The 24,718-nt window shown below is 41.1% G+C and overlaps 1 protein-coding gene across 1 annotated transcript in view; it reads right to left on the reverse strand.

Moving 5' to 3' along the window:
* The window catches only part of armh3 (armadillo like helical domain containing 3), a 154,416-nt gene that overhangs the window by 119,379 nt on the left and 10,319 nt on the right, over window positions 1-24,718 (reverse strand). The window contains exons 2-9 of the mRNA XM_072557221.1: window positions 23,665-23,776; window positions 18,408-18,464; window positions 15,693-15,839; window positions 14,862-14,969; window positions 13,738-13,830; window positions 13,453-13,527; window positions 9,629-9,715; window positions 2,772-2,828 (exon numbers count right to left, since the gene is read on the reverse strand). Of these exons, the coding sequence (XP_072413322.1) occupies window positions 2,772-2,828; window positions 9,629-9,715; window positions 13,453-13,527; window positions 13,738-13,830; window positions 14,862-14,969; window positions 15,693-15,839; window positions 18,408-18,464; window positions 23,665-23,766 (726 nt within the window). The 5' untranslated portion in view covers window positions 23,767-23,776. The remainder of the gene's footprint in view (window positions 1-2,771; window positions 2,829-9,628; window positions 9,716-13,452; window positions 13,528-13,737; window positions 13,831-14,861; window positions 14,970-15,692; window positions 15,840-18,407; window positions 18,465-23,664; window positions 23,777-24,718) is intronic.

Here is a 24,718-nt window from a genome sequence, read left to right on the forward strand (position 1 = left end):
ACTTCACTTTCTCCACTAGTTTACCATGGGGAACCTTATCAAACACCTTACTAAAGTCCACAGCTCTTGCTTCATCTATCAACTTGGTCACTTCCTCAAAGAATTCTATTAAGTTGGTAAGGCACGATCTCCCCCACCCAAAACCATGTTGCCTATCACTGATAAGCCCATTCTTTTCCAAATATAAATATATCTTATCCCTCAGTACCTTCTTCAGCAACTTTCCCACCACTGACATCAGACTCACTGGTCTGTAGTTACCCGGAATATCCCTACTACCCTTCTTGTAAGGGGGACAACATGAGCAATCCTCCAGTCCTCCGGCACCTCATCTGTGTTTAAGGATGCTGCAAAGTTATCTGTCAGGGCCCTGGCTATTTCCTCTCTCACCTCCCTCAGCTACCTGGGATAGATCCCATTCGGTCCTGGGGATTTGTCCACTTTAATAACCTCTAGCCTACCCAACACATCTTCCCTACTTATGTCAATGTGATCCAGAGTAATCAAACTTCCATCTCTAATCTCAACATTCATCATGTCCCTGATGCAAAGTAATCATTCAGAATCTCACCCTTTTCTCAGGTTCGACAAACAGCCTTCCTTCCTTTCCTTTAATGGACCAATCCTTCTCTAGTTACCCGCTGGCTTCTTATATAAGAATTAAAGGCTTTGGGATTCTCCTCAATTCTACTTGCTAAAGCTATTTCATGACCCCTTTTAGCCCGCTTCCCTCAGTGAAGACTGGTCTTACTCTCCCAATATTCCTCCAGGGCCCGTTAAGTTCTTAGCTGCCTGGACCGTACATATGCTTCCCTTTTCCTCTTGGCTAGTTGTACAATTTCTCCTGTCATCCAAAGTTCACAAAACTTGCCTTTCCTATCCTTTGCTTTCAACAGGACTTGCCTATCCTGCACTATCTTTGAAAGCCTCCCACATATCAAATGTGGACTTCCCTTCAAATAGCTGTGTCCAATCCACATTTCCCACCTCCTGCCTAATTTTGATATAATTGGCCTTGGCCCAGTTTAGTACTCTTCCCATAGGACCACTCTCATCATTGTCGAAGAGTATTCTAAAACTTACAGAATTGTGGTCATTGTTCCCACAGAAATCGCCCACTGCAACTTCTACCACCTTGCCTGGCCTCATTTCCCAACACCAGGTCCAAAATGGCCCTTTCCCTCGTCTGACTATTGACATACTGCTCTAGAAAACTCTTCTGGATGCTTCTTACAAATTCTGCCCCATCCAGACCTCTGATGTTAAGTGTATCCCAGTCAATGTCGGGAAAATTAAAATCTCCCTTCACCACCACCGTGTTGCCTCTACATCTTTCCATAATCTGTTTACCTGTTTGTTCTTCTACCTCAAGCTCACTGTTGGGAGACCAGTAATACAGCCCCAACAATGTAACTGCATCCTTCTTAAGTCTCAGCTCCACCCATACCTCACTACTCAAGCCTTCCATAGCATCCTCGTTTAGCACAGCCTTGATATCATCCCTGACCAGCAATGCAACTCCTGCTCCACTTTTACTTCCTTCCCTGTCCTGTCTGAAGCATCTATATCCTGGAACATTTAGTTGCCAATCATGCCCTTCCTCCAACCAAGTCTCTGCGGTTGCAATGTGAACTGTATAATATCAAAATGAACTGTAAAATATCAAAAGGAAGTGAATCCCTTGCACTCTCCCTCACATTCCACTGTTTTCCCTGTCTTCTCTCCCTTGAGTGGAGGAAAGCAGGCTTGAGCATATCTGGTACACAACCCCTGCACTGGATCTGACTGGACATCATCGTGCATCAATGAGTCTCATTGTCCTCAGCCAAATCAAGCCAGTTCTTAAAGGATCATCCTTTCCTTCACTGTCAAACATTTCATTGGAGCTCTATAACCCAACTCCCTCCAATCTCAATTTCCATTACTGGAAAAAGTTCATGCACATTGTTCCAGTTAATATTAAAAGTTGCCGATTCAATTCTCATCTCTCCTACACTTCATTTCCTTCACCACCTATCCTTAATATTTCCCCGATTCCAACCATGAAACACAGTCTCTCCTAAATTGTTTCCCATCTCAGATCATTATGAGAGAACGCTGGACGCAATGCTAACCTCCAACAAGAGAGAATCTAAGCACTTCCCATAAATTTACTCCATTGGCATTCCATCACAGTAAATAAGAAATAGGAGCGAGAGGAGAATATACGACCCTGTTGACTGATTTGCCATTGGATACAATCACGGCTGAAATTCTATCTCCAAGGTCATAGGCACATAGGACATAGCAACATAGCACAAATATAGGTCAATCAGCCCATTTATCTGTTCTATCTTTCAATACAGCTATAGTTGAGTGTGGTGCTGGAAACACACAGCAGGCCAGGCAGCATCCAAGGAGCAATAGAATCGATGTTTTGGGCAGGATCCCTTCATCAGGAAAGCTATATTCCCAGAGAACCAACTCCTGAACTGTTGCCCACCCCACTTTTCATCCTGGCACCCATGCAAGCATATGTTAGAAATTGTTCCCTCATTCCATTCATTCAGAACACCATTATCATTTCACTCTACCAATAAAAGGCATCCTTACTCCCCATTGTTCCAACATTTTGCCACTTTCCAAATCCATTTTCAGCCTTCCCCAAACTTGACAATCTCCGTAAGAACAACTGCAGAGGAAGGGCTGTAAGACCTTGCAATCTAATCTCTTGTGTATCCAACTCTGCCCAATAACCAATTGTCTGCAGTTCAGCAGAAACAAATACTCACATTTAGCGTAGTCTCATCATCCACAATGGACAATTTCACAATATATGGGTTCACAGACTGTAACAAAAGATACTGGTTATTAATTGGATTGTAGTACCAACCTAGTACACAAACTGAATTATAATGAAATGGCAATGATAGCGTTTCTGCAATAGAGAATACATTAAGTGCACTGTAATAGTACTTTGATTGGCATTTTAACTTACGTCATGCTGGGCTAAAACATACTATACAACAACTTGCCTTCACATATCCAAATCAGCTATTAAAAAAAAACCAAACCAATCATTTTAGGTTATTTCATTCTGACTTTTAAATTAACAAGAAACCTTCAAGCTAAACAATTCCTGATCCCAGCCTGACCTTCAAATTTGAACTTGAAGAGACATTCCAGCGTACAATCGAGCTTCACTGAAGTCAAGTTATACACTGGATATTGGTTAACCACCAAACAGAAATGAGACAATTTATTACCAACAATGCTACAGAAGATTGGCTAGTGTTAAAAATGTTTATTCATCTCCCTCTTAGGAGTTCCTCTCAGGCAGTTTGGATTTTGAAGCATTGTAGAACTGTGTATTGCAAAAAAAAGGCCATTCCACCCATCGCGTCCATGCCAACTCTTTGAAAGGAGCTAAACAATCAGTTTCACTCCCCTGCCCTTCTCTATACCTCTTCAGAGTTTTCCTTTCTATTACTTAACCAATTTTTGTTTTGATTCCACTGCTCTTTCAGGCAGTGCATTCCAGATCACAAGTGTTCAGTGCCATTTGCAATCCCATATATATATTGAAGCAGTCCATGTCCACATGCAGCAAGATCTGCTCAAGTGATATGCACACCACACAAGAGCCAGGCAATGCTAACCTCCAACAAGAGAGAACCTAAGCACTTCCCATAAATTTACTCCATTGGCATTCCATCACAGTAAATAAGAAATAGGAGCAAGAGGAGAATATATGACCCCTGTTGACTGATTTGCCATTGGATACAATCACAGCTGAAATTCTATCTCCAAGGTCATAGGTACATAGGACATAGCAACATAGCACAAATATAGGTCAATCAGCCCATCTATTTATTCTATCTTTCAATACAGCTATAGTTGAGTGTGGTGCTGGAAACACACAGCAGGCCAGGCAGCATCCAAGGAGCAAAAGAATCGATGTTTTGGACAGGATCCCTTCATCAGGAAAGTTATAGTCCCAGAGAACCAAAAGGTTGCTCTCTTGTAAGAGACAACTGGTGGTGAGTTTAACCTGAGGGTCAGCATGCCTCAGGTGGGGTCACCGTGCATGAACTGAACCTGTACTGTTGGCGTCACTCTGCATTGCAAACCAACCATCCAGCTAACTAACCCCAACATGATTTCCCATTCACAAATCCATACTGGCTCTTCCAAAGCAAGTCATTGTTATCCAAGTGTCCATTTATTACATCCTTTATAATAATTATCACATTTTTCCTACTGTTAATGCAATGTTAATAGAGCTGTAGTTCCCCATTTTATCCCTTCCTCCTTTCTTAAATAACGTGGAGGCATTCTACATGAACCATCGCAGAACCTATAACATTCTGGAAGATGATCATCATTGAACAAGGTAGTTATCAGTATCTGGGAATTTAACCTCAATCACATTAAACTTCTCCAACACAACCCTCTTACGAATATTAAAACCCTTCAATTCCTTATTTATCATAGTCCCTTGGATCTCTAATTCTCAGGAATTCTTGGATCTTCCTCAGGATCAACTCTAAACTCCAGTAAATCTTCAAAGCGTCCTTAACACAAATCTCAGGAACCAATTCTTTACTTCATAGTTAAACTCTGAATCTGCCATCTAATTCTTTCACCAATTTTCTTAAATCTAACCCATCCTTTTAAAGATGTTCTTTCTAATGCAAACAGTGTCTCCTCATTACTGTTGCTGTATATTAGTTGCCATGCTGGCCCTTAAGGTCACAAGTTTCAGGAATCCAGATAACTAAAGGTTTTCAACCTTGTGTTCAAATAATTCCATGGCCTTACCTACTTTATCTCTGTAATCTCTTCCAAATCTACAACCTTCTGAGATCTCTGAGCTTCCCCAATTCCACTCACTTGAACATTCCCTCATCGCCAATTTTAATTGTACCACCACTGGCCATGCCTTCAGTTGCCCGGCCTCAAATTCTATTTGGAGTTGCCTCGCTAAACCTCTCTCTTCCTTTAAGAGGCTCCTTACAATTGACCTCTTTAACCAAGTTTGTGATCACCTGCCATGCTAGCTGTCCTGTGGATTGGTATCAAACTTCATTTGGTAATACTATTGCAAAACTCACGGAGGCATTTAACTCTGTTAAAAAGGTGTTAGGCAAATACAAGTTGGATGGTGGCCGTAAAATTCAGTTTCCAGATCGCCATCCCAATGTGATACTTGGCTCAGCTTCTTATAGTCATAGAATCATGGAGAGATACAGTATAAAAATAGACCCCTAATAGAACACGTCCATGCCAACCAGATATTCTAAATCAATCTGATCCTATTTACCAGCCTATGTCCCTCTAAACACTTCCTATTTCATGTAGATGTCTTTTCAATGTTGCAATTATACCAGCCTTCACCACTTCCTCTGGCAGCTCATTCCATACAAGCACCACTCTCTGTGTGAAAAGGTTGCCCCTTAGGTCCCTTTTAAATCTTTCCCCTCTCACCTTAAAACTATGCCTGTAGTTTTGGACTCCACCATCCAGAATAAAAGATTTCGACTATTCATCCTATCTATGCCCCTTATGATTTTATGAACTTCTATAAAGGTCACCCCTCAGCCTCCGACACCAGTCTATTCAGCCTCTTCCTATAGTTCAAACCCCCCAACCCTGGCACCATCCTTGTACATAAGAACATAAGAACTAGGAACAGGAGTAGGCCATCCGGCTTTCGAGCCTGCTCCGCCACTCAATAAGATCATGGCTAACCTTTTCGTGAACTCAGCTCTACTCATCCGCGTTTTCACCATATCCCTTAATTCCTTTATCTTCCAAGAAAGTATCTACCTTAGCTTTAAAAGCGATTACTGAAGTAGTGTCAATTACTTCCCTGAGCAAGGAATTCCATAGATTAACAACCCTCTTGGTGAAGAAGTTCCTTCTCAGTTCAGTTCTAAATCTGCTTCCTCTAAACTTGAGGCCATGCCCTCTTGTCCTAGTTTCACCTGCCAGCGGGAATATCCTATCTATTTCTATTTTATTGATTCCCTTCATAAAGTTTATGTTTCTATAAGATTCCCCCTCATTCTTCTGAATTCCAATGAATATAATCCCAATCTACTCAGTGTCTCCTCACAAGTCAAACCCCTCAACTCCGGAATCAACCTAATGAACCTCCTCTGCATCCACTCCAGTGGCAGCACATCCTTTCTCTAGAAAGGAGACCAAAATGCACATGGTACGCCAGGTGTGGCCTCAGCAGCACCCTAGACAGCTACAATGTAACCTCCCTGCTTTTAAACTCAATCCCTTTAGCAATGAAGGACAAAATTTCATTTGCCTTCCTAATTACCTGCTGTATCTGCAGACCAACCTTCTGTGATTCATGCACAAGAACACCTAGGTCCCTCTGCACAGCAGCATGCTGCAACTTTTTACCATCCAAGTCCTTTTTACTGTTACTCCTACCAAAATGGATGACTTCATATTTGTTAACATTATATTCCATCTGCCCAGACCATTGCCCAAAGTATCTATGTTCCGCTGCAAAGTTTCACAGTCCTCTGCACATTTCGCTCTGCCACTCATCTTAGTGTCATAGGCAAATTTTGACACTGTACACATGGCCCCCAACTCCAAATAATGTGATCTAACCTTGCTAACCAGTCTGCCATGAGGAACCTTGTTGAACTCCTTACTAAAGTCCATAGATCATGTCCACCGTTTTTTCATCAATCCAATTCGTCACTTCCTCAAAAAACTCAATAAAGTTACTGAGACATGACTTCCCACACACAAAACCACGTTGACTATCCCATATCAGTCCTTGCCTTTCCAAATACATTTAGAAAGTCAAGCTTGATTGTTGTACTGGAGCACACAATAAGACTTATCAATATAAATTAAGAGTGTGCTGCATTGTCATGAGATGCTGTCAAATCCAGGGTAACTGTTCTCAGTGGAACTCAAAAGTCCATACTGCTATTTAACCAAGTAGTGCTTGCCCACCATTTATCCCTCAATTGATCATTCCCTTCATGTTTATTGGACCATCATGCTAAAGTATAAATTGAACAATAAATTTGCTTGCATAATCAGATAAAGTATATTAAAGTATATTAGTGGAGATTTTGGGAATATGAAAGGTATTACTGAGACATGTTTTGTCCTTCAAAATGTCTGATAGTTTAACTACTGCCTTTAAAGATAAACTGTCTTGGTCTCTGTCATGCAGACAGAAAATACACTGTTTACTATTTAAATACTATTTTAAAAAGGTGATGGAGAGTAAACATGAAATTTTAGACATCAGTAAAAAGGAACTGCTACAGTCCATTATAAAAGATTTAATAGCAGAGCACTTGGAAAGCTGTGACAAAATGGACAGAGTCAGCATGAATTTAAGAAAAGGAAATAATGCTTCACAAATCTGCTGCAAGTTTCAAAGGATGCAACTAGTAACGTTGACATGTGACAGGCAGTAGATATGGTTTATTTGGACTTTCAGAATGCTTTTGATAAGGTCCTACATAAGAAATTAACATGCAAAATTAAAGCACGTGCAATCGGGGTAGTGCATTGACATGGATAAAGAACTTGTTTGCGGACAGAAAACAAAGATTAGCAATAACAGGTAATTTTCCTAGAGAAAGCCAATGACTAGTGTGATACCACAGGAATCGGGGCTTAGACCCCATCTATTCACATGATAGGTTAACAATGTGGATGAGGGAACTAAATGTAAACTCTCCAAGTTTACAGATGACTGAAAGCTAGGTGGGAAGGTGAACTGTGAGGAGGATGCAGGGATGCTACAGTGTGATATGGACAAGTTGGGTGAGCAGGCGAATGCAAAACAAATAGAGTGTAACATGCAGAAATGTGAGGTTATCCACTTTGGTAGCAAAAATAGGAAGGCAGATTATCTGAATGGTGATAGATTGGAAAAGGAGTGATGCAACAAGACCCAGGTATCCTTGTACACCAAATGCTGAAAGTAAGCATTCAGATGCAGCAGGCAATGAAGACGTCAAACTGTAAATTGGCCTTCATAGCGGGAGGATTTGAATACAGGAACAGGATATATTGCTGCAATTGTACAGAGCCTTGGTGAGACCACACCTGAAGTACTGTGTGCAGTTTTGGTCTCTTTATTGGAGGAAGACTGTTCTGGCTATGGGACAATGTACAACAAAGGTTTACCAGAATGATTTCAGAGATGGCATAGCTGAAATAAAAACAGTGACTGGATCAGTTCGAACTGTATTCGATGGAGTTTAGAACAATGAGCGGATCTCATAAAAACCTGTAAAATTCTTACAAGACCAGACAGTGTAAATGCAGGAAGGATCTTCCCAATGATCAGTGAGTCCAGGACCAGGGTCACAGACAAAGGATACCAAGTAGATCATCTGGGACTGAGACAAGGAGAAATTTCTTCACTGAGGTGTGGTGAACCTGTGGAATTCTGTGTCACAAAAAGTGGTCAAGGCCAAAACATTGAATGTTTTCAATTAGTTAGATATAGTTATTAGGGCTAAAGGGATCAAAAGATATGGGAAGCAAACAGGAACAAGAAACTGTTGAATGATTAGCCACGATCATAGTGAATGGTGGAATAAGCTCAAAGGGTCAAATGGCCAACTGCTGTTCCTACGTTTAGTGTTGGCATCTGCCTTTTAGAGACAAAAGGAGGACACAAATTTTAGCAGTGCTCTAATTTCGTTAATGGTTAACAAGGAATTGAAAAAATTTCTTAGTTCCCCACACTGGATTTCTGTGTACAAAAATAGAGAACAAACTCAGTACAGTCCCACAATATTACATTTTTCGAGAGAGGAAAAATTAAAGCAAGGTCAAAACTACTATACAGAAATGTAGTGGGAACATATATCTGCTGTAAAGAATCCTGGAATCTCTCTCTCTCTCCCCAAGTATGTGGTGATGATGAACTCAATGGAATTTTTGCCCTGAATAGTTGAATAAGAACGTCCAAACAATAAAGTCTTCTTTAATAGTTATTTGTGTGTGTGAGACAATGCAATGAATTGTGCGAAACATGTTAGAAAGTGTTAAAAAGACAAAACCTGTTTCGTACATACACACATTACGTTAGATCAAAAAAGCTCCTGTCTCCTCAAAATTGTGTGCTTGTTTTTAACACGTTTATTGAAATATCCAATATGAACACAAGGAAGTAATGCAAATCCTACTATTCATTTATGCCATGGCTGGTCCATTCACTGACTTTATAATTTTTGATAACTTCAATCCACAAAAATCTATTGATCTCAATTGCAAAATGTCCATTTAACCCACAAACTCAACAGCAGTTTGGGGGTCAGATTTCCAGATTTTCAGCCCCTTTTGTATGAAGATTTGCTCACATAACCCTTGAAACGGTTTGGCTCCAATTTAAAGATCTGCCCCATATCCTGCACTCTCCCCACCAAACAAAATAATTTCTCTCCACTTTCCTAATCAAATCCTTTATTCAGCTTAACCACCTTGATTATAGCAACACTTAAACAGTTACACTCAAGAGAACACAAGTGCGCTCGCTTTGCAACCTGTCCTGACTGCATCCATTTTGGCGAGGAATCACTGCAATTGCTTTTATGAAAAGCGAGGAGAGAATCACTGATCCCTTCCAATGATAACAACTTACCTCGTACTTTCTGTAATTTACCAACAATGCCAAGAGAACCACAGTATCATAGCCGTGCTGCCCCCTGCTGGATGCCACAGACAGAATCTGAAAAACAGCAATGGGAAAAGGGATGAGAGCTCAGTTATAGAATCAGAAGCTATGGGGAAATTCTTGACTTACAGGTCACAATCTCAATAAATAATGAGTACCTTTAAGTATATGGCTGCATTCATACTTCCTAATTATCCTAACCAAATGGTAACGTCATCTGAGGGTTTAACAACAGCTATGAATATACCTTGTCAAATTATTCTTTCAGACAGTGCATTGCAGTTCATAACTTGGGAATTACAACAATTTCAAGAAAACTGCAAAAATTCCATTCAGATCCACTTCGGGGAATGAAACAGTCCACAGTTTATTATGCAGCACCTACTCATTCTGCTACAGTGTGGAAAAAAGTTCGGTCAATTCCATTGTGGCTTCTAATGTGCCTAAACCACTACTAAAGGGGAATGGATAGAGCATCAATCTGCAGGACTAATGCTTTGCAAACAAAATTCACAAGAAAACTAGGACATTCTGTGAAACATGGTGCCATCTGGTGGCTGTACTCGCAGTCAGATATACTCATCCAGAATCTTCAAGAGCGCTGTACTCTGGCCCATGAATAGCAACTCGGTCCATTCTGGGTGCTTACAGAGAGGCAAGCCCACCATATCCAATCAGATTCCACTCTAAATCCACACAGACTACAAAGAGTTCACCACACAGTGTTACAAAGAAGCTCCATTTTTAATACTGTTTAGAGGTCTTTCGTTTTGAAGGATTGTGAAAAAAAAGTAACAGACTTCATGATTGGTAATAAACCTCGTAGACTTCAGGATTGGCGATAACTGCTTGCTTTGCTAGAAACCATGATGAGGTTGTTGTGAATGTGTTGTTTTATCTGAGTTCAAGGGAACCTGCTAAGAACAAAGCAAGGCTGCCTTCTGAAGAAGCTGCTCAGCCGATCTTTCCCATTTCTGAAAAGAAAATTCTACATCAGTTCAGGATAACTCCCGACGAAGGGATCTGAAGACAAACTGCTGAGGAGTAAAGAAAACACTGCAGCCAATGTCTGCAGAAAAATGTTTTTTGTTTCTCTTTTCTTAAAAAGTATTTGTGCATTTTAGGAATATTTACAGGAATAAGCATTCATATTTCTATTTCACAGACTATGTTATTCAATAAAGATGGAATAATTGGTCAAGTTCAGTTTTGATTTTTTTAAAACTCCACAAATGTGTTTACTAAAACACTTACTGATAAGTCTGTTATTTGAATCCTAATTTAGGTAAGGTGCTTAATTGGACATCTTGGTAACTGGACAAAGTACTTTTATGTTGTGACCCATGGTGCAGTGAGACTAGGGGGGCAGTGCACTTCTCCAGCCTCGTTGTAACAACAGAAACTGGTCATTCAACCCAACCGCTCTGTGACAGTGTTTCCAAATCATTCCCATGACTCTTCTTTCACCTTATCAGCATTTCCTTTTTTTTTCTTCGTGTTATTCATCTTCCCCTTAAATGCATCTGTGCTATTCGCTTAAACCAGAAGTCACACGACACCAAGTTATAGTCCAACAGGTCTATTTGAAATCACAAGCATTTGCAGCACTGCTCCTTTGTAGCTGAAAGTTACTGGTATTGTGTGACTTCTGGCTTTGTCCACCCCAGTCCAACACCAGCATTTCCACATCATTCACTTAAGCAACTCAAGTTGAATAGAAGTAGAACAGTGGAACTATCCTACAACCTCCTTGCTTGGTCAAATAAGAAGAGTGAATTCTGAGAGCAATGCAGTTTGACACACTACCTTGTGTTGGAGTCTGTGAGGTTCTGCAATACTCAACAGAGTCCATATATTCACACACTCTTTAGAAAATTTCTTTCTACACAAATCATTATTAGAATCTGACTTAACAAGACAGTAGGGACCGCAAAACAAAAATACAAAATAAGAGTGCATGGCCATACTGAGACAAAGAAATACGTCTGAGGAGAAAACATACAAAGGAACTAGGAGGTGACCATTCAAACTTTCTGCAATTACTACAGGCACTATTGGAATCTAATGAGCAAAGAAAGCAATTCATCTAATATACCTGTGCTAATACCTTGAAAGGACTGTCCGTTAGCCCCACTCATTCTGCAACTCTATTAGATTGTGGCTGATCACCACCCTAACTCCATGGGATGACATGGTTTAGTACCAACCATAATTGATGAAGTTTAATAAGTACACTAAGATGTCCCTGAGGTTTACCACGATGTAATTATGAACTCAGTAGCCACATCAAAGATACTCTGCTGGAAGGTTAGAACTCCAACAGCTTAGGGCAGAGAAACTTCCTGCAACATCCTCTTGTATATATTGTGAATAAAGACTGTTTGAAGAAATAGCTGAACACCTGATCAGAGCTTATTAAAATAGGTGATAGCTCCAAACACCAGAAGGTCCTGGGATCCAAATCTGAGGGGTGTGCACATGTATGTCAGTGTGTGCATGTGCATAAGCATGTGTGCATGCATGTGTCAGATAAGGATTTTTCTTAGTAAGCTGGGAAAGGCCACCATTAATGTCCAACACAGAAATAGGCTCAACTAGTCATACTTCACACAAGCCTTCTCCCACCATTCTCCTTCATCTCACTCTGAATGCACAGCTCGCAAATGCTTTGTTCCTATGTACTTATCCAGCTTCCCTTTAAAATGAAGCTAGTTCACATTTGCTGGCATGAGATGAACCACACTTTCCACCACATAAGCAAAGGTGCACCATGAAGCGAAACCACAGACTTACCAGATATACTTAGAACCACAGAAAGGTCTACAGTGATTGCCAATCCACAGAGAAAAGCTTGTGTCAAAAATCATGATGGTACTTGCCTCCCACCTCCACATCCCCCACTCCATCCACCCGACCAAAGTATTTTTCTTATTTTAGCTCTGCCAACTTCAGCTAAAATTAAGGAATGACTTGGACTTAACTTAATCGAGGTTTGGTTAAACTGATCTAAAAATGTAACAGACTTCAACACAGTTCATGCCTGGTTGTTTTCATCTTTCAATATTAATTAGTTAGATGTGGACTACACAGAATCTTTGTTAAACACACAAGGGCAAGGTTCATTCATAGATGGCTAAGAGTCAGTGCAAGCTATTGTGGAGGATTACAGAGCAAGAAGCTGGCGAGTGGGACTAATGAACAGTCCTTTCAAGGTATCAGCACAGACATTCCAAATGAATCGCCTTCTCTGGTCATTAGATTCCAATAGTGCCTGGAATAATTAAGAATGCAAAGGTGCTGAATACAAGATGGCAAACTGTGGCACCTTTAAATAGTACACACACTGCAGAAATCCCCGTGTACTGCTAAAGATATCCTCACAATGTAAAAACAAAGGTCCAATGAAAACAGCCATTCTCCCTGTTATGTCACATTAAAACATAGACCGGAAAAGTCTAGCTTCTGACCAAACTGAAGGAACATTGCAACCAAATGTCACAGGAGGGAAAGACTTACATTTCTATAGCACTTTTCAGGACCACTTCACAGACAATGACGAATCATTTTAAGTAACTGCTGTGACATAGATGGCCAATTTGTCTAAAGAAAGACCCTATGTATGTCAATGTCAAAATGACTGGATAATCTTATTTATTAATGTTGGTTGAGGATCAGCATTACCAAGACCAACCATTTTTCAAAAAAGGCAATGACCCATTCAACCAAGAATTAGTTGGTTAGAGGACACCTCAAAATCAATGTTTTATAATGATTCAGGAATAGGCTCTCACCTGAAGAATGGCTTCAAAAATACTGTTTATCATCACATATTCCAGGATAGTGTTCTGGCTGATATTATCTGTAACCTGCCAACAAGAAACAAATTGATGATGAGAGCGTACCTGGAAAGATTGCTTTAATGAAATAATAGTTTCTCTCTCTTACTTGCAATTACCCCTCTCACAGCTGATGTGTTTTTCAGGTGGGAGAGAGGGAGTGCCAGGAGACAGAGAGAGATGTGAGGTAGGACAGGACAGGATGAGGCCAGCACCAGAAATGATAGAGGGTGTACTTACTGTGACCAAACAGAGCAACAGCTTCAGGCAAAGACTCTTCAAACTCTCTGAACCATCACCACACAACAAAGTGTCCAAACTCTCCATCAGGTTCTGTGAATTAAAGAGAGAAGGATTATCATCAAGAACACTTGGCCAAATTATTAACCAAGCACTGCATGTACACAAAGCCACGTATGGCATGAAGAGGTACTCTCTCCCTGGTGAACCGGACATTGCTCACTACCAACACTGTTCTCCAGTGATTCCTGGTCATGACCACTGTCTCAAACTGAATTAGTTCAGTTGCAACCTCAGTGCGATCCACATCAAGTTTCTAACCCTATTTCCCCCCCAATACCACTTCTACAATATTTTTCAACTCTGTCTCTGCCTCAGCTCATTTGCTGCTGCAATCACTGGTAATTTTGTTACTTGCAGTTTGGACTATTCCAATGCTGTCCTGGGCCATCTCCCACATTCTTCCTGCCAAAAGCTTCAGCTTAAAATGTCTGCTACCTGTACTCCTACCCAAATCCCATTTGCTCATCAGCTCAATGCTTGCTGGTCTAAATCAATTCACAGTAAAGTACCTTCTGACAAAATTTAAAATTCTCTTCATTGTTTGCAAATCTCTCCGTAATCTTGCTGCTCCCCATCTCTGTAAGCTTCTCCAGCCCAAAACCTCTCCAAAACATTGGCCACACCTTTAACTCTGGGCTCTGAAGCATCCCTAATTTTAAATGCTCCAACATTAACACCTGTGCCTTCAGCTGGCTGGGCGCTATGCTACTGAATCCTTCTTACCATTATTTCCCTTTCCTTTGAGATGGTCCTTACAATTTATCTACTACAAGCAACTCATCTGTCCTAATGTTTCCTTCTTTGATTCAATGTGAAACATTGCCTGACTTCCACTCCTGGGAAGCATTTGAGACTCTGTACCATGCTAACAGCCCAATGTAAATAGGAGACTTACCTTTTTCTGCTGCCTGTGCAGCCAGGACCAGTATAGATTCAAGGCCACTAGCCTACAATGTCATCCAGAGCAGCAAACATTCCACCATTGGCTCAATCAGTGCCCTGGAGTATTGCTGACTGTTTAGAAGAGTAGATTATTGCTCACACCTGCCTCCTATACTCACCTTCATCCGGAGTTCAGCTTTATCAAACCCCATCAATATGTTGATAATGTCAAAGCCAGAGGTCGGTTTGTTTTTCTGATGAACACCTCGAATCAGGGCACATAATGTCTGGAGGTTAAGAAAAGGAACAGAAAGCGTAACCCCAAGGGCAATAACCATACAGACCTTACCTGGAGAACCAGACCAATATAAAGACGGGGAGAACACAGCAGGTAGAGTGACGGATAAGCTCAGGGAGAGGATTTCACACTACGAAGGGCTAAAGAGGTTAATGGCAGAGAAATGAGGGATTGTCACATGGTGGTAAAAATACTGAACTAGCAATCCCCACTGATGATCTGGAATGTGTATTCAAAGGAGAAAGTGAGGACTGCAGATGCCGGAGATCAAAGTCGAAAAGTGAGGCGCCAGAAAAGGTGTATCCAAGGAGCAGGAGAGTTGATGTTTTGGGTATAAGCCCTTCATCAAGAAGGCTGATGAAGGGCTTATGCCCGAAACGTTGGCTCTCCTGCTCCTCAGATGCTGCCTGACCTGTTGTGCTTTTCCAGCGCCACACTTTTCGACTCGAACGCGAATTCAAAACCCACCATGTCAACTCATTGCTAAGTCAAAACATTCATTGTTCTTGAGTCTAGCTTGATTAGGAATCTCAGCCTATCATGAAGACCTTGGTTTATCTGGTCTGGCCAAAGTTATTTCAGACACACAGCAATGAGGTCAGAGTTTTTGAATAGTATTGCAATGGTCAAGTAAGTGCTGGGGATGTTGAGATGGGGTGAAAAACATGCAAATAAACTTTGTACTCCACTTAACATAAGTTACAGTCCTTACCTGTAATGCATTCACCACTTTAATCTGATGCTCCTCATTTAATGACACTATACAGTGCTGGAACAGACTGTTAATGTTATCCTTTAACTTCATTAGTTCATCCCCATCCACAGATTCCAGCTTTGCCTCCAGGTACTCCAGGTTTACCTGAAGGGAGTAAAGTGAATGTCAACAACCATTTTTGCCCTAAGATATTCACTCAATGATGAGGATTCTCAAGCATTCCACCAAGACAGTGAACTGGAGAAAGGGCCAAATGGAAAAGTATTTCAAAAGGACGAGGATAGTCATATAGCACAGAAATAGACCCTTTGGTCCAACTCATCCATGTTGACCAAGTTTCCCAAACTAAACTTGTCCCATTTGCTTGCATTTGACCCATATCTCTCTAAATCTTTCTATTCGTGTACCTACCCAGATGTCTTTTAAATGCTGTAACTGTACTTGCATCTACTATTTCCTCTGACAATTTATTCTATACATAAGCCACCCTCCTGGTGAAAAAGTTGCCCCTCAGGTTTTAAATCTTTCTTCTCTAAGCTTAAAAATATGACCCCCAGTTTTGAACTCACCCACACTAGGGAAAAGGCCTTTGCTATCCACTTTATCTATACCCCTCAAAATTCCTATGCTCCAGTGAAAAATGTCCCAGCTTATCCAGCATGTCCTTATAACTCAAACCCTCCAGTCCCAGCAACACCCTGTAAATCTTTTCAGAACCCGCTCCAATTTAATAATACCCTTCCTATAGCAGGCCAACCAAAATTGTACAGCCAAAAGTGCCCTCACCAACATCCTATGCGGCCACATGATGTGCCAATTCCTATACTCAATGCTCTGAGTAAGGAAGGCAAACATGTCAAATACTTTCTCAACCAAATACCTTCATCTACCTGCAACATAAGAACTGTGAAGAACTGTGTAGTTGAATCCCTCTCTTTTTGACAACACTGTACAAGATCCTACCATTAACAATGTGAGTCCTGCCCTTGTTTATTTTACCGAAATGCAATACCTCCCATTTATTCAATCTAATCTCTATCTGCCACTCCTCAGCCATTGGCCCAATGACAGTTGACAATGAGGAGGGAGAGCGTTGCAGAGATCAGGCAACGTGAGTACAAGAGAAACACAAGAGAAAAAAGGGTTGAGTGATGGAGGATGTGATGCCTTGGAGATACTACACAGGGCCATTGACTGAAGAGGTTTGGTAATGATGGGGGTGACAGAACTTTGTGAGAACATGAAAGCATGATCAAAGAGAAAACTGGGATGGTGGAGTTAGAGAATCAGAAGATTAGTAGTTTCTATGTTAATGCACTAAGCCAGTGTGGGAGCAATCACAAGTTTCACACACACTCAACACTGCTTCTGATCTTATCACCCAAACTGCCTCTTGCCTTATGCTCCCACTCCAGCAAGAGATACCAGGAAATCAGAGCCAATCCATCTCTCCCCAACTCCATAAATGGGATAAAGTGTAACAATCCTCGGAGACCACTGGCTGAGGTAAATGAACATTAACAGAGATTAGGGACTGAACCAGCTCAGTGCTGCTGGAAAGATGTATTCGCCCATTGGCAAAACTCTTATTTTTGTGTCAAGTATAACAGATATAGATTTTAGCCACAAATCTGAAACATGTTCGATTGAGTTGAACAGGCAAACTACAAAACAGAGAATGCACAGTATGAACTATGGCCAATGATTCAACAAACCTCCCTGTGGCAGGCTCTACTCCTAACAACTTGTATTTATAAATGTCTTTCACAAGGCATTTCACAGTGTCAAAAGAAAACAAAATTGAGTCCTTAATGCAACACTGGGCAGATGAACAAAAGCTTGATCAAAAAGGTAGGTTTTAAGAAGCATCTTAAAGGAGGAAAGCAAGGAGAAGTAAAAAGATTTAGGACAGGGAGACCATGGAGGGAACTGAATGTAGACTCAGATTTTTTTAATTAATTATTGTTCAACTGAATACCAATGTAGGCCAGGAAGCTGTGGATGGGCAGAACTCAACTGTCTTTCTCAAGGGCAATTAGGAATAAGCCACATGCCCACACCCTGCGAACAAATATATATGTCTAGGATATGGTCGAGCTTCAGATGACCAGGTTTATCAAAGGTAGAATATGGAAGACTGACAAGGAGTTCATTGGAAAAGTCAAATCTGGATGCAAAAGACATACAAGGATTTCAGCAGGTCAAGAAGAAAGACAGCTTTGGTAATAGTACAGATATACAGAAGCTAATTTCCAGGCAAAATAGGTCACCAAAGTTACAAACCACTTCCCACGCTTAATTTCCTTCTAAATCCCATGAGCAATTAATCCACCATAGTTTCTATTCCACCCACATAATCCAAACCACATGCCATGTACATTCCAATTATCTAATATCTTCTTGGTCAATCCCTTCCCACAGTCAGGTGAAAGTGAGGATTGCAGATGCTGGAGATCAGAGTCAAGATTAGAGTGGTGCTGGAAAAGCACAGCAGGCCAGGATGCAGCCGACGAGCAGGAAAATCGATGTTTCGGGTAAAAGCTCTTCATCAGCCCTTCATTCAGTTTAACAGTTCCACAATGCAATCCTGAACTCCGCTATCTGTACATTAATACCCACCCACTGCAGTAGCTACTGAGTCCTGAACCACAAAAATACTCAGACAATAAAACCTGACACTGAAAGAAAGAATAATAAAACACATCAACTAACCTTCATCAGGAAAAGTTCCTCCCAGAATCGAGGGCAGTTCTTGGCTGGGTCTTCATTCTAAGACAGAAATAGAGTCACCACATTACTTAAGACATTTTGAATCCTCTGCTAAAACACACACGTGAATCTCTGTACTTCTCCAACATTAACTGTCAAAGATTCCTGTAAGTCATTCCTCTTTTACCCCCAGTTCTACTCACATCCCCCTAGCTCAACTTCCTTTGTCTGTTGACCCAGTCTCCTGCTCTGAGCTCCTCCATTTTCCAAATCTTTCTCACTCCCCATCCACCACACCAGTTCTACCCACCAGACTCCCCATTTCCTTCCCAACAGTGGAGTCATCAATGGCAGGTATGTGTAATTATAGTGTATCTAGTTGACATTGTGTATATTTCCCTAATTCACAACTGTGGCTGCTATAAAATAAATGCCAAATAAATTACGGTTATTTTCACATTCTGGGGAGGTAGTAGCATAGTGGTAATACTAGATTCATAATCCAGAATCTGACACTCATCTGAAGTTATGGGTTCAAATCCCACCATTGAAGATGGTGAAATTTGCACGCAAAAGACTTTTTTTTAAAAGAAAATAGCCTAACGGTGACAATGTAACCACTGTCAAACGTGTAAAAACACATCTGCCTCATTAACATTCTTTAGGGAACAAAATTTGCCAATATTAGCCTGTATATGACTCTAAATCCACAGCATGATTGACTCTTAATTGACCTCTGGACAAGTTAGGTATGAGCAAAAAACTGGCAGAAAGTGAGGACTCCAGATGCTGGAGATCAGAGTAGAGAGTGTGGTGCTGGAAAAGCAAAGCAGGTCAGGTAGCATCGAGGAGCAGGAGAATCAACATTTCGAACACAAGCCATTCATTCTTGATGAAGGGCTTTTGCCTGAAACGTCGATTCTCCTGCTCCTCAGATGCTGCCTGACCTGCTGTGATTTTCCAGCACCATACTAATGAGCAATAAACACTCATAGCCTTATAGCTAGTGATCCTAACAAACCATGAACAAATAATTTTCTTTTCAGTTGCAGTTTCTTCAGAGTTTGCTGTGTGTTTGGGTTATGAATCTAATATTACCACTATGCTACTACCTCCCCAAAATGTGAAAATAACCGTAATTTATTTGGCATTTATTTTATAGCAGCCACAGTTGTGAATTAGGGAAATATACACAATGTCAACTAGATACACTATAACTACACATACCTGCCATTGATGACTCCACTGTTGGGAAGGAAATGGGGAGTGTGGTGGGCAGCAACAGACTTCAACTGACTTTATTCTCTAGAAAGCACTTTAGACTATGAGTGTCTGAGTGATACTTTAGAAATACAAGTATTTTATAATAATGAACTTAGTTAATTCAATGTATATGTATGAATTTATAACAGAAGTATCACAATAAAGCAATGTATGAATTACAGTTACACATTCTAGTTGAAATATTTCTATCCTCTAACCCTGATACACTTGACTGTGCTTGATTTAAATTTCCAGTGTGGAATAGCACTGGAGACTGACGAGTAATATGTTAAATACTAGCATGGAGTTGCTGTAAAGCTTTTACATTATAAATTCCCATGTCTACATCATGATGGAAATTTCTGAATGAATGTGTTACATTCACATTAAGGACGGATTGCACCTAAATTGGAAGGGGACTAAGATACTGGCAGGGAAATTTGCTAGAACTGCTCAGGAGGATTTAAACTAGTAAAGTGGGGGGGGGGTGGGACCCAGGGAGATAGTGAGGAAAGAGATCGATCTGAGCCTGGTACAGTTGAGAACAAGTGAGTCAAACAGTCAGGGCAGGCAGGGACAAGGTAGGACTAATAAATTAAACTGCATTTATTTCAATGCAAGGGGCCTAACAGGGAAGGCAGATGAACTCAGGGCATGGTTAGGAATATGGGACTGGGATATCATAGCAATTACGGAAACATGGCTCAGGGATGGGCAGGACTGGCAGCTGAATGTTCCAGGATACAGAAAGGATAGAAAGGGAGGCAAGAGAGGAGGGAGAGTGGCATTTTTGATAAGGGATAACATTACAGCTGTGCGAAGGGAGGATATTCCCGGAAATACATCCAGGGAAGTTATTTGGGTAGAACTGAGAAATAAGAAAGGGATGATCACCTTATTGGGATTGTATTATAGACCCCCCAATAGTCAGAGGGAAATTGAGAAACAAACTTGTAAGGAGATCTCAGCTATCTATAAGAATAATAGGGTGGTCATGGTAGGAGATTTTAACTTTCCAAACATCAACTGGGACTGCCATAGTGTTAAAGGTTTAGATGGAGAGGAATTTCTTAAGTGTGCACAAGACAATTTTCTGATTCAGTATGTGGATGTACTTATTAGAGAAGGTGCAAAACTTGACGTACTCTTGGGAAATAAGGCAGGGCAGGTGACTGAGGTGTCAATGAGGGAGCACTTTGGGGCCAGTGACCATAACTCTATTCGTTTTAAAATAGTGATGGAAAAAGTTAGACCACATCTAAAAGTTGAAGTTCTAAATTGGAGAAAGGCCAATTTTGACGGTATTAGGCAAGAACTTTCAAAAGCTGATTGGAGGCAGATGTTTGCTGGTAAAGGGACGGCTGGAAAATGGGAAGCCTTCAGAAATGAGATAACAAGAATCCAGAGAAAGTATATTCCTGTAAGGGTGAAAGGGAAGGCTGGTAACTATAGGGAATGCTGGATGACTAAAGAATTTGAGGGCTTGGTTAAGAAAAAGAAGGAAGCATATGTTAGATACAGACAGGATAGATCGAGTGAATCCTTAGAAGAGGATAAAGGAAATAGGAGTATATTTAAGAGGGAAATCAGGAGGGCAAAACTGGGAGATGAGATAGCTTTGGCAAATAGAACGAAGGAGAATCCAAAGGGGTTTTACAAATATATTAAGGACAAAAGGGTAACTAGGGAGAGAATAGGGCCTCTCAAATATCAGCAAGGCAGCCTTTGTGTGGAGCCACAGAAAATGGGGGAGATACTAAATGAATATTTTGCATCCTTTACTGTGGAAAAGGATATGGAAGATATAGACTGTAGGGAAATAGACAGTGACATCTTGCAAAATGTCCAGATTACAGAGGAGGAAGTGCTGGATGTCTTGAAACGGTTAAAGGTGGATAAATTCCCAGGGCCTGATCAGGTGTACCCGAGAACTCTGTGGGAAGCTAGAGAAGTGATTGCTGGGCCTCTTGCTGAGATATTTGTATCATCGATAGTCACAGGTGAGGTGCCGGAAGACTGGAGGTTGGCAAACATGGTGCCACTGATTAAGAAGGGTGGTAAGGACAAGCCAGGGAACTATAGACCAGTGAGCCTGACCTCGGTGGTGGGCAAGTTGTTGGAGGGAATCCTGAGGGACAGGATGTACATGTATTTGGAAAGGCAAGGACTGATAAGGGATAGTCAATATGGCTTTGTGCGTAGGAAATCATGTCTCACAAACTTGATTGAGTTTTTTGATGAAGTAACAAAGAAGATTGATGAGGGCAGAGCAGTAGATGTGATCCATATGGACTTCAGTAAGGCGTTCGACAAGGTTCCCCATGGGAGACTGATTAGCAAGGTTAGATCTCATGGAATACAGGGAGAACTAGCCATTTGGATACAGAACTGGCTCAAAGGTAGAAGACAGAGGGTGGTGGTGGAGGGTTGTTTTTCAGACTGGAGGCCTGTGACCAGTGGAGTGCCACAAGGATCGGTGCTGGGTCCTCTACTTTTTGTCATTTACATAAATGATTTGGATGCGAGCGTAAGAGGTACAGTTAGTAAGTTTGCAGATGACACCAAAATTGGAAGTGTAGTGTGCAGCGAAGAGGGTTATCTCAGATTACAACAGGATCTTGACCAGATGGGCCAATGGGCTGAGAAGTGGCAGATGGAGTTTAATTCATATAAATGCGAGGTGCTGCATTTTGGGAAAGCAAATCTTAGCAGGACTTATACACTTAATGGTAAGGTCCTAGGGAGTGTTGCTGAACAAAGAGACCTTGGAGTGCAGGTTCATAGCTCCTTGAAAGTGGAGTCGCAGGTAGATAGGATAGTGAAGAAGGCGTATGGTATGCTTTCCTTTATTGGTCAGAGTATTGAGTACAGGAGTTGGGAGGTCATGTTGCAGCTGTACAGGACATTCGTTAGGCCACGTTTGGAATATTGCATGCAATTCTGGTCTCCTTCCTATCGGAAAGATGTTGTGAAACTTGAAAGGGTCCAGAAAAGATCTACAAGGATGTTGCCAGGGTTGGAAGATCTGAGCTACAGGGAGAGGCTGAACAGGCTGGGACTGTTTTCCCTGGAGCATCGGAGGCTGAGGGGTGACCTTATAGAGGTTAACAAAATTATGAGGGGCATGGATAGGATAAATAGGCAAAGTCTTTTCCCTGGGGCTGGGGAGTCCAGAACTAGAGGGCATAGGTTTAGTGTGAGAGGGCAAAGATATAAAAGAGACCTAAGGGTGGTATGTGTATGGAATGAGCTGCCAGAGGATGTGGTGGAGGCTGGTACAATTGCAACATTTAAGAGGCATTTGGATGGGTATATGAATAGGAAGGGTTTGGAGGGAAATGGACCGGGTGCTGGCAGGTGAGACTAGATTGGGCTGGGATATCTGGTCGGCATGGACGGGTTGGACCGAAGGGTCTGTTTCCATGCTGTGCATCTCTAAGACTCTAATTGAAGCACAATGTCCCTTAAAACGTGGACTTCAGAATTTGTAATGAAGATAGGTGAGGGAAAGACTTTAAATAAAGCCTGCATTCATATTGTCAAAGTGCTCCAATGTTATCTTACCAACTCTAACTATAAGCTCACTATAACGCTCTCACAAATCCAAACCAAGTGTACTTCAGCAGAGTATCTCAAGTGCAAATGGATCTTTCCCAGGTCGGTTATATAATCTATAATGAAAGTGGAAAAATTTGTACCATTAAAAACTAATGTTTAAAACAACACCAAATGAAAGGGAAAGGCTAGAGCAGAACAAACTGATTTGTTCTCACAGACAGCTGGCACAAACACAAAGGACTGAATGGCCTCCTTCTGCACTGTAACCATTCCAGTCTATAATCTCAGTCTCACTAGATATGAGCTTTCCATTCGACAGCATTGCATGCAAATCTGTCCAATCAAATTAACAATGTCTCCAAAGGTACAGGACTAGCAATCAACCCAACCCAACTTCAAAACAACACAGCCTGGGTGGCAATCAATTTACAGCACACACCTTGAAAATTTCATCGTACATCAAAACCACTTTCTCTTTCAAGGGTTTCTTGGTGGACGATGCTTTGCGGAGAAGGCCTCCCTTTTTCTCTACTTGTGCCATTGCACGGCTTCTGTAACAAAAGATGTCGACCATTAGGAAACAGGCACCACGCATCATTGTCACTCAATTATTACAGTTCATTCTTATCTTTTCATCAAGCAGAGACCACACTTAACACCACTCTGCATTCATATTCTGTAATGCACTTCAATGTTATCTTACCAACTTGAACTATAATCTCACTATAATGCTCTCACAATTGTCATACAGATCTATAACCAAGGGTACTTCAGCAGCATGTCATAAGTGCAAATGGCTCTTTCCCAAATTGGTTACATAATCTATAATTATATGTCTGAGTATACCTTCTGCAGATTAAATTGAAAGAACATGAAGGTTTACAAGAGCTCCACTAGACTTCACTGAAATGTGAGCAATAATGATGATGTGGAATTTGCTATTTAGGAACTGTATTCCTCGTATGCATTGATATAAGCTTAAAGTGGTCTAAAATCAGCCTTACACATTGTTCCTGATTAATCAAAATATCAAGCCAATGCTTCTGATCCTCTGCAATCCTTTCCCCTCAGTGTGTAAATAACTGCCTAATCAATCTCATGTTGTATATGATGTCACACCAGATTTGCAGTGAGGTGTAATGAAGGGTGTGACATTTTGATATTTAAAATGTGCTCTGGGCAACATATGTCATTCAACATTACAAACCACTTTCTCAATTTATTTGTCATGTCACCAGCCAGTCACTAGAGCAATCATTTCTTTGTATGGACCAAGTGATCTTTACCCTGTTCAATTTAAAATTAATTATTAGTCCAGGCTGCCCCAAATCAAACACCGGGTTCCTTGCAATGCAACTGGCCACATTTCCTATGTCCTGTTTAAAGAAATTTAGGTTCTATATTCAAGTTTGAAATTCTGATCACCAGAGGTTGTAAGCACATACAGATCAGGGTAAAATTGACCCTGGCCGAGACACACAGTACAGGTACAT

This window comes from Chiloscyllium punctatum, chromosome 38, assembly GCF_047496795.1.
Source record: "Chiloscyllium punctatum isolate Juve2018m chromosome 38, sChiPun1.3, whole genome shotgun sequence".
In the NCBI taxonomy this organism is placed as follows: Eukaryota; Metazoa; Chordata; class Chondrichthyes; order Orectolobiformes; family Hemiscylliidae; genus Chiloscyllium; species Chiloscyllium punctatum.